We start from the raw sequence: 11,929 nt of genomic DNA, 5'->3' as shown, positions 1-11,929 counted from the left end.
TACACCTGAAACTAATAAAAAAAAAGGAGCGATGCACAGTAGGTAGCTTACAGACCTTGCTTTAGGGAAGGAATACTCACTCTTTTCTGGAGAAGCCTGAATGAAAGACCACAGTTGCCATGGAAGCGAAATCTCAGAAGAAATAACCAGATTCTTTTAGGCGCTGCCTCTATTTTTTTGCCAAGCCTAACTGCTGACAGCTCCAGGCCCCAGGCAGCTGGCTGCAATGCTGGTTAATATGTGAAAGATTAATAACATTTTGCTCTCTCCCATTTGTTCTCCCTCTGTCAGAATTGAATGTGGAGCAGGTGTGGGCAGGGAAGCAGAAAAATCCCTTTGAAAATTGTCAATTAGCCTGATCCTGGACTAAGCTCGTTGGCGTCTCTGAGGAACACCATTCCTTCCCAAGGGCGTTCCAGGCGGGATGAAGGGAATCTTAACAGGAACCAAACAGTCTGCAGTGTATCTGCATTCCAAGAAAGAATGCCAGAAATTTCAGACTCAGATTTGAATCTTTGTTTGCAATAGTTTTCTTTCCTTGTGATCCAGTTTCCTCTTAATTAATCAAGAGGGATTTTTCTCTGCAAAAATATTGGACCTCAGTTAACATTATCAGATAATGTTGAACTCTGAAAACACCTCTGACAGATTTCTAGATAGAGTATAAATCATCTCCCGAATTGTTTTAATCCTAGGAGGTAAATGACTTACATGGTGAAAAACTGACATCAACATTTTTTTTTCCAAAATAAATTGGTCTCACCATCAGAAGTAATTAACTCACATACAGATTTTTGTGCTCTTAGCAGTTTTCAATCAGTATGATTAACTGCATGTCAACATTGGAGAAAAGGATACGATATTCAAATCTACAGAACTGCTGTGTGAAAAACCATTCTATTTGTCCTACTTTAAGAAATTATTCAATGCTGAGCTCTGAGCATTTTTGTCTGGTTTAGTATAGTTCATAGATGGTACTTTTTCTGTCCAAATGACCTATCTATTCAGTCCTTTCTGAAAAAAAAATATATTTAAGTCTTTGCTCTGAGAATTGAAAGAGTGACTTTTTCTGCATGTACCTAAAGGCTGTTAAGGAAGGTTGTATTATTAAAAACAAAAGGTCGGGTAGTGGGGGGAGGGCAGGTTGCTTCTGGTCGCATTCACTTATTTTGTCTTTAAATGGTCTTTTTAAACAAAATATCTGAAAAGATTTGTTGTAATAATAATCTATGAAATTCAGTGTATGTGTAGGTCTTAATTTGAAGATTTAAAAAAATAATTGGACCAAAATTTTGACCATTGTCTTGTTATGTTAATATGACTTGATTATACAATATTTCCAACCTGGGACTAGAAAACCTGGCCTTTGTCACCTTCCTTATCTGGGCCTCAATTTTCTCATCAGGAGAATGATGGTCAGATGAGGTGACTTCTAAGGTCTGTTTTGAACAGAGTTGAAGACAAAAGAAAAAGGCAACTTAAGGATCTTTGATAACTAGAAGGAAAAGAGGCACATGCTTTGAATCAGATGGATCTGGGTTTGAAGCTCAGATAGTAGCTACAGGAAGTTAGATTTCATCATACTGAGATGCAAAATGGGACTCATTAAGACCTATATTTGAGGGCTGCTGAGGTTTAAATGAGAACGCTTGTAATGTTCCGAGCACAATTTGTGCACATATTTTATGCTTCTATAAATGGTAGGACCATATTTTAAGGTCAAGAAAAACATAAGGCTCAACACATGATCAGATCTAGTCATTTCCACTCTGGCACTTGGAGAAGAACAGGAGTGAGCATATCACTGTCCTTTACCGGCAGAGATGTCCCTGTGCTGTGATGAAACTGGAGCCATCAGGGTTTAAAAAAAGAACACCGTCAGGGGGAAGGCACCACATCTTGGCAAGAAATGCTTAACATAGTTTCCACGTCACCCCACACCCTGCTTCTATATAAATCCTCGGCACTCCTTTTAGCTAGTGCCCAAGCTATCAGCAGAGAAGAGAAGGGTAGCATGGCTCCAGGAGAAAAGGAAAGAGAGGAGGGGCCAGCCAAGAGTGCCCTCCGGAAGATACGCACAGCCACCTTGGTGATCAATTTGGCCCGAGGTTGGCAGCAGTGGGCAAATGAGAACAGCACCAAACAGGCCCAGGAGCCTGCAGGCTGGCTACCGGGAGGGACCCAGGATCCACCCCAAGATCCTAAACCAGGGATACACCCCACTCCCCACCAGAAAGCTCAGAGTGCCCCAAAGTGTCCTTCCCAAGAGCCAGAGAGACATGGAGATGGACAAAGCTCGGAGGAAGCCACTGAGGTCTCTCATATCAAAAGGAAAGAGGTGACCAAAACAGTGGTCAGCAAGGCTTATGAGAGAGGACGGGATGTGAGCCACCTCAGCCACAGATACGAGAATGATGGTGACACACCTGAGCCCGGGCAGCCAGAGAACGACATTGACAGAATCCTCTACAGCCACGGCTCCCCGACGCGGAGGAGAAAATGTGCCAACCTGGTATCTGAGCTGACCAAAGGCTGGAAAAAGATGGGGCAGGATGACTCCAAGTGGAGAAGCGACAGCATAGACACAGAGGATAGCGGCTATGGAGGGGAGACCGAGGGGAGGCCCGAGCAGGCTGGAGAGGAAGTGGCTGCTACCAGAATCAAACGGTCCTTGCCCTCCCAGTAAGTGAATGCATCTTCTCCTCCTTATCCTGCTGTGGAGCCCCAACTAGCTCTGGGGACCCAGAACTCAGGGAAGTACGACCAAAGTTAGGGTGAGAATCTCAAAGATTGCGCAGGCAGTGGGGTCTTGCGGGGAAGGCATGTCCAGGGGCACAGGGCAGTGCCAGGACCAAAAGTGGGCCTTTGGGTAGAAGGCCCATGTTCTTTTGTTTCTCCTTTCTCTTTGAACTGAACACTCAAGTTTTAGTCTCCACAAAAATTAAACTACCAGAGAGGAATGAGTGTTTTGTTTACATTTTTAAAAATCAATTGTATAATGAGTAGCAGATTGGCTTATTTCTCGGCAGAAAAAAGTGTTTGCTGGTAGAATGATTGGAGAAACCTTTCCTTTGTCTTGTATCGGTATACATTTTATCAGGAGAAACATCTACCCAAATAAACCCATGGAACACAAGTAGATCTCTATGTCTGTGCAAACAGGTGGGAGGCTGCTATCTCACCTGAAAGCAGTTTTTGAAGTCAGACCCAAATTCAAATGCCAGCTCTACCCTGGCTATAGTTAACAGTACTGTAGTATATATTTGGAAGTTGATGAAAGTAGATCTTAAATGTTCTACACACACACACACACACACACACACACACACACACACACACACCACTGACAAAACTAACACATTTATTCAGACAAGAAACACATGCTTTATTTCAAGACAGTAAGTGCATCTCTGCATAATAGAAAGTCAGGATGTCTCTTCCACAGGACATCAAAATATGGGAAAACTCTCTAGTGTGATGAATGCTTATAAACTGATGCCGTCTGGGTACCACTAGATGTGTACATGTGTTTCTCATGTTTTCTGAAACAATGAGAAGAACAGAAGTGGTTACTTAATTTGACGAAGAGCTGTCTTACAGTGTGTGACTTTAAAGCTGTTTAAAAAGAATTAGAACTATTATACTGTAAGTTTTCAATAAAAATGAAATGGCAAACGTAGATAATTATAACAGTCCCTTACACATTTTGTGTGAGCTATGGGTATTTTACATGCTATGTCCTTTTAACTCTTATAATCTTATGAAGTAAGTTTCAGCCCATTTTAGGAGTGAGAGCACTGAAGCTCAGAGCGGAAGTTTACCTAGCAAGCTAGTGACAAAGCTGAGATGTGCCTGTCTCAAATGCAATGTTTTGAAACTAGACTTGGTGCTAACTCTCAGGCAGTGCTTTGAGGATGTGTTCAGAGATCTGGATTTGTGCTCTACTTAAAGTAATATAGGAATTCATAGTCAGAAATAACTTCTACCAGAACATCCAGAGCCACAATCTAAATTCTGGCTGTGTGTGTATATGTGTATGTGTGTGTGCACACGCATGCTAGAAATGAAATGAAAGAACCCAACAGAATAAAGACAGAATGGCACAATGAAAAACTTCCTGTCAGCATATTTGAACTGCCCAGAGGTAGGGAGATGACAGCTGGCACCAATCTCCAGTGCGTGTACTCTTATTTGGCACTTGTCTAAGCACTTTTCATGTTTATTCATTTAATCCTCACAACATTCTTATGGGGTAGGTTAGATGGGAACATGAGATGAATAAATATTAGGGAACGTGTATAAGATTGTAGAGCCCATGGGATTTGAACCCAGGCATTCTGGCTCTAGAGCCCACGCTCTTAACCACGACTCTAACCTCTCTCAGCTGGAAGTGGGGACTTGCACTCAGGACCTTGCTCAGGATTCCTGAAATCAGGCATGTACCCCGACACCTTCTTCTTATGATGGAGAGGTACTTAAGCTTTGAATGAGAGACAGATTTGAGTCATGGTCATCTTGGTAAATTTTAAGTCTCTTTGTTCTCATCTGAAAAGTAGATATGATTATTAAGAGTTATTTTGATATTATGTAAAGCAGTGGACCCGGAAGAATGACTTACGTTGTGCTGATTATAATGCAGGCGTCAGCCCTGGTGATCCCAAGCTTTCAATATGCTAGTAGCTTGGTTCTCAGGTTTGGCCTGGAGGGAGGGGCAGTGGGAATTAAATCTTTTCTTTCCTTCTTTGGGTCCTTTGCCTCAGTCTTATAGTATGTAGGGTACCAGAATGGAGTAGGCCTGGGAACTTTTGCCTGATGAGACTCTCAAATACTGCTTGAAAAATGAACGTGACATTATTGAATAAGCCTATTGGAAAGGAGTTTTCACTTATGTTTAATTAAACACCATTCTTTCCCTGTATCCACCAATAGGGAGAAAGCTATGTATCATTAATATATCAGTAGAAAGAAAGAGACTTTCCTTGGTAGTTAAGATGATAGAAACAAACAAGTCAGGGTTGATAAAAATAGAGATATTCTTTACTAACAGTGGTTTTGCTATCTGGGGTTTTACTCTAAAGATGGTTTATATTTTATACTTTATTTTTTTAAATAGTTGGTCTTTTGACTGTATATCTTTGATGACTTGTTCAGTCCAGATCCTTTAGACAAAGGAAATTGGATCCCTCTCCCACACAGAAATAGTGAAATATTACACAGCCATTCACTCATCCGTCTTGTCCTGCAACTTCTATTCAGTAAAAACAATAGTAGTTGAGCATGAAGGTGCCATTTTATAGAGAAGGGAATGGACACATAGACATCAAGAAACATTATCTAAATCATAGAGCGAGTCAGTGATGATGTTGGAAGGTTGATGAGAAAGCATATGCTCTTCTTAACCACTGTGGTAGACTGATCAGTAGAGAATAACTTAAGGAATAAAGCGGAGATCAAAGTGTCAGCTTAATTAATGGAATCCCAACAACTCCTAACGTGTAGGGTTTTAGTACAACTATATTGAAGTACTTTGCTAGAAATGAAGGCAGAAGGATGGCTTTCTACTACGTGCTCTCAATTTTAGAGCCCAGGACACTTTCCATGGACTGTGAGGACAGTTACCAACCTGCAAGGAGAATCACAGGCCTGGGTGATAACGGAACACAGAGCACAATTGTTGATCAGAAATGTCGACCCTGACTTTTGAATGCAGTCACCTTGCTTCTGATAAATGTAACCCTATAGATGTCATGCTCCCATGACATCAAATTGGCTACACTTCCTGTGGAAATGAGCAAGCAAATGAATTCACAGAGAACAAATTCTCCCCAGTATTTCCCTGAGAAGTTGGAAAGGATGGCAAAAGTTCTTAGCTTTACTGACAGAGAAATGTTTCTGGGCAATAAAAGGAAATGCCTCCTCTACAGGAGACTCTCTATGTGGGGCAATGGGAACAGGTCTCCCCTTCATCCTGATCCAAGACTTAGACCAGAAAAGTTCACCTCTGGGCCACATGCTATTTTGAAGCTGGTGATCCAGATGAAGGCCCTTTTGGAGACAGAATGCTTCCGGTGCCAGTGAACTTGGTGAGGTTTGACATACACATTTTAGAACTTTTATTCACTGTGGTTTTTGTTGTTGTTTTTTGTTTGTACTTAATAATTTCCCACATAATTATTACTCCAAAATGATAAAATTATGACACATCGGTTCTCATATTCTCATCATATTGCTAAAGAGCCCCATTCACATAAGAAAGATAACACTCAAACTGATGTCATTTTTAAAGTTGATCGGTAAGAAATACATTTCAGCGTTTATTTCAGTGAATGAACCTAAACTTTCCAAGAGCGAATGCTTATAATGTCTAGTGGAATTAGTTACCTTGCATATAACAGGACAGGGGGAATATTTATTGACTGACTATAAGAAACTTTGTTTATTGATATTGAAGAAACTATTAGGTTGGTGCAAAAGTAATTGCGTTTTAAAAGGTTAAAAACAATTGCAAAAACTACTATTACTTTTGCAGCAAACTAATGAAAAGGTGAGTCTGGATTAAATATTACTGTCCTCAAGTATGGGTGTGATATCAGTCTTTGAATATTGCTTTGATTTCTATAAATTTATACTAGATCGTCTTCCTAAAGTTCAATCTAAATGACTGCACATTTTTACTTGAAAATAAAAACAAAAACAGGATAACTTGTATATTAATTTTTATATTCATTAACCAAGAATATCAGAATATAAGGTTTTCTAATCCTAATTTAAATATCATACTTTAAGACATTTTAAATACTGGAAATACAAAAACAACACAGAACACTTATAAGATAGAAAAAATTGAATACTCATTAAGGTATATCCTCCTAGTGCTTTTTTTATAACCCTATTTTCTGATCCTTACTGATAGGACCAATTCCTTTGCTGTCCTTCTCTTCTATTATTGGAAATTACAATTTTACAATATAACAAATGGACATTAAGATTTAGAAGGTACTTCTTTTAGAAGATAAATGTTTCTCTTCCTCAGAGAGTTATTACCTCACCAACCCCAACCGTTATTGCAAATGACATATAGTTTCAACACTCAGGGAATCTAAATTCCTAATTAAATTAGAAGGAAAAAAAACTGCATCCAAGAATCAGAGACATGTCTAACATACAGATGAAACAAATGACCTGTGAATGCTAATTTGAATATTTTCCTATTTTTTGCTTTCTTTAAATAATAAAATTGATGTAACACCAAGATAAAACATTTTAAAAAAATGAAAAAAATCCACCTTCATCTGGTAACCCACCTAATTATTTTCAGTTCTGCATATACTATTGATTTCTTCAACCTCGTGCGTACACATCTTACATAGTTGGAATTGTACCATATACTCAAATTTGTATTACTTTATTTCCATGACTCCTAGTGGTTAGTCACTGCACTTTTTTCATTTGGCACACAGTATCATATATACCTTAAGCATGGGAAAAAAAATGTCCAAGTGCCCAGAAGCTTCTTAAAGGCAGGAGGTACGCATAGTATGTTTTTTAATACTATAGTACAGACAAGAGTTGGTGCTCAGGAGACAAATAGTATGAGTTAAGGAGTCATGCTAGTCTTTATACTTCCTTCTGAGATGTTTCAAGTCTCTTATCCATCAGGATGTCCCAGCCTCAAATCTGGTATGAGCTTTGGGTTCTGTCGGGATGGCCTTGGGCTTGTTACTGGCGGCTCTAGCTGTCCTGGATGGCGAGGGTTCCCAGAGGATAAGGTGTTTGCTCTCCTTTGACAATGAGATTTAGCAGCTCGTACTCTGGGCAGCTGGACAGGGACAGTCTATGGAGGTGATGGTGAGGATGAATAGGGCTGAGAAATCCATTCCACGTCACGGCGGTGTAATTCCTAGCCCTTTCCCATATTTATATGATTATTTCAAGTTGTAATCGTTGTGCGTAGTTTTCAGATGCTGCTTTTTCCCAGTCAACTTTGTCATATACTTTTGTCCATGTGGCTACAAAGAATATTAGTGTTATATGTACAGTGTATTCCTAGTGTGAATTCTATTGTAAAGTGAAACTGAATGCTGCCAAGTGTAGGACTTTCGGAAACTCAAAGCATGGGAATTAATGAAAGTTCGCCATCTAGTGGATGATGTCATTCCTCTTTTGAAAACAAGGCTAATGCAAATACCTGTTATCCCTCTGGCCTCATCTGATAGTGAGGAATACCCACCTCTGACCTGTGCTTGGGTTTTGAACATCAAACTGTGAGAGTGCAGGTGGGAGGGACTCTTTAATTCAGGATCCCATTCACATAAGCATTGCAGCATTGTTCTCCATCTCCAGTCCCAGGGCTTCCAAATATGAGGCTACTTTGTATCAGGGAAAAGGAAGGGTGGGTCACTTAGGAGGAAATACCAAGCTCTGACTTTTAGATAGTCCGAGAGATCATGTTTTCCTCGTGAAGGCAAACAGACCTAGGAAAAAAGTCTAGGAAATTAGAGGTGCAGAAATGACAGGAAAGTATTTAAAGACAAATGTTGCCCATTTTAAAATTAGGCCTGCACCTTCATGACACTATTGATCTATAGTTTCCAGTGCTGCTTTTTTTTTTTTTTTTTTTCAATTTGAAAATACATTCCCAACTGCAGGACAGACACACATTTGAAACACAACTCACCCACTAGGCACTGTACCCACATGCAGGCTGGCCCCATGGCACAGTGGAAAGAGCACTGACTTTAACCTCAGACAGATTGTGTTTGAATCCTGCCCCTGCCACTGGTTTAGGGCAGGATTGCAGAGTAGTCATACATAGGTTCTGGAGCCAGCTTAACTTTGTTTCAAATCGTGGCTCTATTACTTCACAGTTTTGTGACTTCAAGTAAGTTACTTAATCACTCTGGCCTCAGCTTTCTCATCTGTGAAATGAGCAGAGTAGTATCCATACCACAGAATGGTTGTGGGAATATTAGTAAAATGTGTTTAAGTGAAGGCCAGCCCATATTATTGAAGAAATGTCACTATTGCTAGCCAGTATCTTTTATCTATACAACTTGGTATTTCAAAATTTGTGGTACATCACTGGTACTCGTTATAGATATGCTCTCATTAAAAATTCATATATGAAAATCTACATGAGTGAATAGCACGTTGTATGTGTGCCGGTATATAAGCTTTATTTTGGGGAAATGACTGATTTCGGAAATCCCATATATGTGTATTCCTTAAATACACTGATGATACCAGTTCTAAAATGTTATTAACTTGCAATTTAATATACACAACTTGCATTTCATTTGTGTAAGGAAGATTTTTTTTCTTGAAATAGAGTTTAATATCATTATTTTATGGTGCTTACAAGATTACTGTATTCCCAGAGAAAATAATCTAGAAGGACATACACTAAGTGAAAAACTATGGTGGGACTGTGTATGAGTTTCCTTCTTTCATTTCTTATTTCTTTGTATGTGTTTATATTTCTTGTATAATGAAAAAAATTAGAGACTTCCATTAAGATACATAGGTGCAGGAAGTACAACAAGAAACTTATGTGTCAAAGTATCAGTATCTTGATTCTTCACCCTCTTTCTCCTTTAGGGCAAATAGATTTACAGAGAAACTCAGCTGCAAGGCTCAAAGGAAATACAGCCAAGTGGACAACCTGAAAGGCAGATGGCAGCAGTGGGCTGATGAACACATACAATCCCAGAAGCTCAACCCTTTCAGTGAAGAATTTGATTATCAGCTGGCCATGGCCACCCGCCTGCACAAAGGAGATGAAGGCTACGGCCGTCCCAAGGAGGGGACCAAAACTGCCGAAAGGGCCAAACGCGCTGAGGAGCACATCTACAGAGAAATTAGGGACATGTGCTTCATCATCCGCACGATGGCTCGCCACAGGCGAGACGGCAAGATCCAGGTTACTTTTGGTGATCTTTTTGACAGATACGTTCGTATTTCAGATAAAGTAGTGGGCATTCTCATGCGTGCCAGGAAACATGGACTGGTGGACTTCGAAGGAGAGATGTTATGGCAAGGCCGTGATGACCATGTTGTAATTACTCTACTCGAGTGACCCTTCAACTACAAAAGCCAAACGTGACCCACTCGTCTTAATGCTACTTGCTGACTTAGTAAAAATAAAATCCAAACTGCTGTGTAAATATTAAATGATTTTTACATGAAGGACTTTTTTGGCACTATATTGCTGAGGAAGTTTGAAGATTTTGAGAAAGCACACACATAGAAATGTTTGAAATTCCACCTACCTTTTAGGCAAAACCATGTGGCTATTCATTGCAGAAATTATAGATCTCTAATTAAACAATTATACATCTAAGAAGAATGCTGACTTTAGGTTCATATAGGCAGACCATATTATGATGTGATTTTTTTCAGGAAAGAAAAGAATTCCGTTAAGTTTGGCCAAGCTAAACTTAAAATTTTCTAAGAAGCTTGACTTCGTACTATTATTTTTACCATAGCTTCACTTACAAAATAGGCACACAAATAAAAAATGAAGTTTTCAAGTCTATAAGATGATAAAATTGCTCAAATTTCTCTGTGGGCTTGTAATTTAATAGGTTTTCAAAGTTAGCCATGCTTCTGTGTCATTTGCTCAAATCACATAAAAGCAGACATCACTGGTGGTATCAGAACCAAGAGAAGGTGGTTATGTTCACCTTTGCTGTGAAAGCAGAGGTGAGAGATCAGATTTACGGGACTTCTTGGAGAAGTTCAATTTTCCTTAAAATTGTACTGAGTCATGCAGCTTACATTTATGTCAATATATAATGAAATAGAAATACAGAAAGTTCTACAATGAACTGGAATGTTCATGTAGAATCTGATAGATTCATTGGGAAATTAGAAACATAGTTGGGACATTTTAATTTTCTTCATGCTCTAACAAACTATACAATACCTAAAAATCATAAAACAGCACTATTAGTTCTGTCGAAGTGAAAAAAAGCGTAGTGCAATATGATTCCAAAGAGAAATTTGACACTAATCTGTTTTTTCTCAGATTTAATGTGCTTTACATAATTCTAAAAACAAATTGAATAAAATGTGAGATTACAATTCTGACTAAATTCAATGAAAATTATTAAATTATAGCACTTTGGTGTTAAATATAGAAATTAATGTCAAATTATGGTACCTCAAAATAATAGATACTCATAATTGTTAGGTTTAGTAGAAAGTATGGATTAAACTACTATAGGAATTTTTATTTTCATGTATAATTCTTTCAAACTGAAAGTTGCAATATCTTCTTACAGAAGGTTTGTATATTTTGTTTCCATAATAGGTTTATTAAATTACAAATTAATGACAAACATTTCTAAGTAGAATTTCATAAGATGTACTCTTTTGTCACAACCATGAATCTATGTCAAAATGTAAAAACATGGCACAAGAATAAAATATATTTTCTGTATTTCCTGTTGTTTTTATAGACTATTATTTTTAGGTTGTATTCCACAATGCCACTTTTTTTGTGTGTGTTTGAAATACAACACAATTATAGAGTGGAATTTGTGTTACCTCTAGTAGAATATTTAGACCAAGGCTTCAAAGTTTCCTCATATTCAACTCTGGACAATAATAGTTTAGGTAGGCACTGACACACAGATTATTCAAAATTCAATTTGTTTGAATTTGAAAACAGAGTTAAAAAGTCATCTTCTCAGGGAGCTTACATTCAGAAAGCTAATTTCCTTAGAGGAAAATGCCTGTTATGTGACAGGTTTTTATCCTAAAAACTCCATGACAGGAAAATCCATAGCTGAAAAGTTAGGGCTTTTATGGGGGGGGGGGGGAGGTGGAACTCAGGTGGCAAACAACCTAATGAAAGTTCTACTTTTATAATCAGTAAAATAATCTACGAAATACTTCTACATGAAATAAATATACTATCAGTAACATT

At 38.4% G+C, this 11,929-nt stretch overlaps 1 protein-coding gene across 1 annotated transcript; it reads left to right on the top strand.

Annotated features, from left to right (window-relative positions):
- The first annotated feature begins 1,969 nt into the window (after nt 1-1,969).
- On the top strand, nt 1,970-11,047 carry ABRA (actin binding Rho activating protein). Its single transcript, XM_033125738.1, has 2 exons — nt 1,970-2,682; nt 9,598-11,047. The coding sequence occupies exons 1-2, from the start codon at nt 2,015-2,017 to the stop codon at nt 10,073-10,075; spliced, it is 1,146 nt and encodes a 381-aa protein (XP_032981629.1). The 5' UTR covers nt 1,970-2,014; the 3' UTR covers nt 10,076-11,047.
- The last annotated feature ends 882 nt before the right edge of the window (nt 11,048-11,929 follow it).

This window comes from Rhinolophus ferrumequinum, chromosome 14 (genome assembly GCF_004115265.2).
Source record: "Rhinolophus ferrumequinum isolate MPI-CBG mRhiFer1 chromosome 14, mRhiFer1_v1.p, whole genome shotgun sequence".
NCBI classification, from domain to species: domain Eukaryota; kingdom Metazoa; phylum Chordata; class Mammalia; order Chiroptera; family Rhinolophidae; genus Rhinolophus; species Rhinolophus ferrumequinum.
This window is presented reverse-complemented; position numbering and strand designations above follow the sequence as displayed.

Excerpts from the sequence above, each read along its gene's own strand:
- ABRA (XM_033125738.1), top strand. The coding sequence starts at position 2,015 with ATGGCTCCAGGAGAAAAGGAAAGAGAGGAGGGGCCAGCCAAGAGTGCC. Across the intron at positions 2,683-9,597 it reads AAACGGTCCTTGCCCTCCCA|GGCAAATAGATTTACAGAGA; the intron begins GTAAGTGAATGC and ends TTTCTCCTTTAG.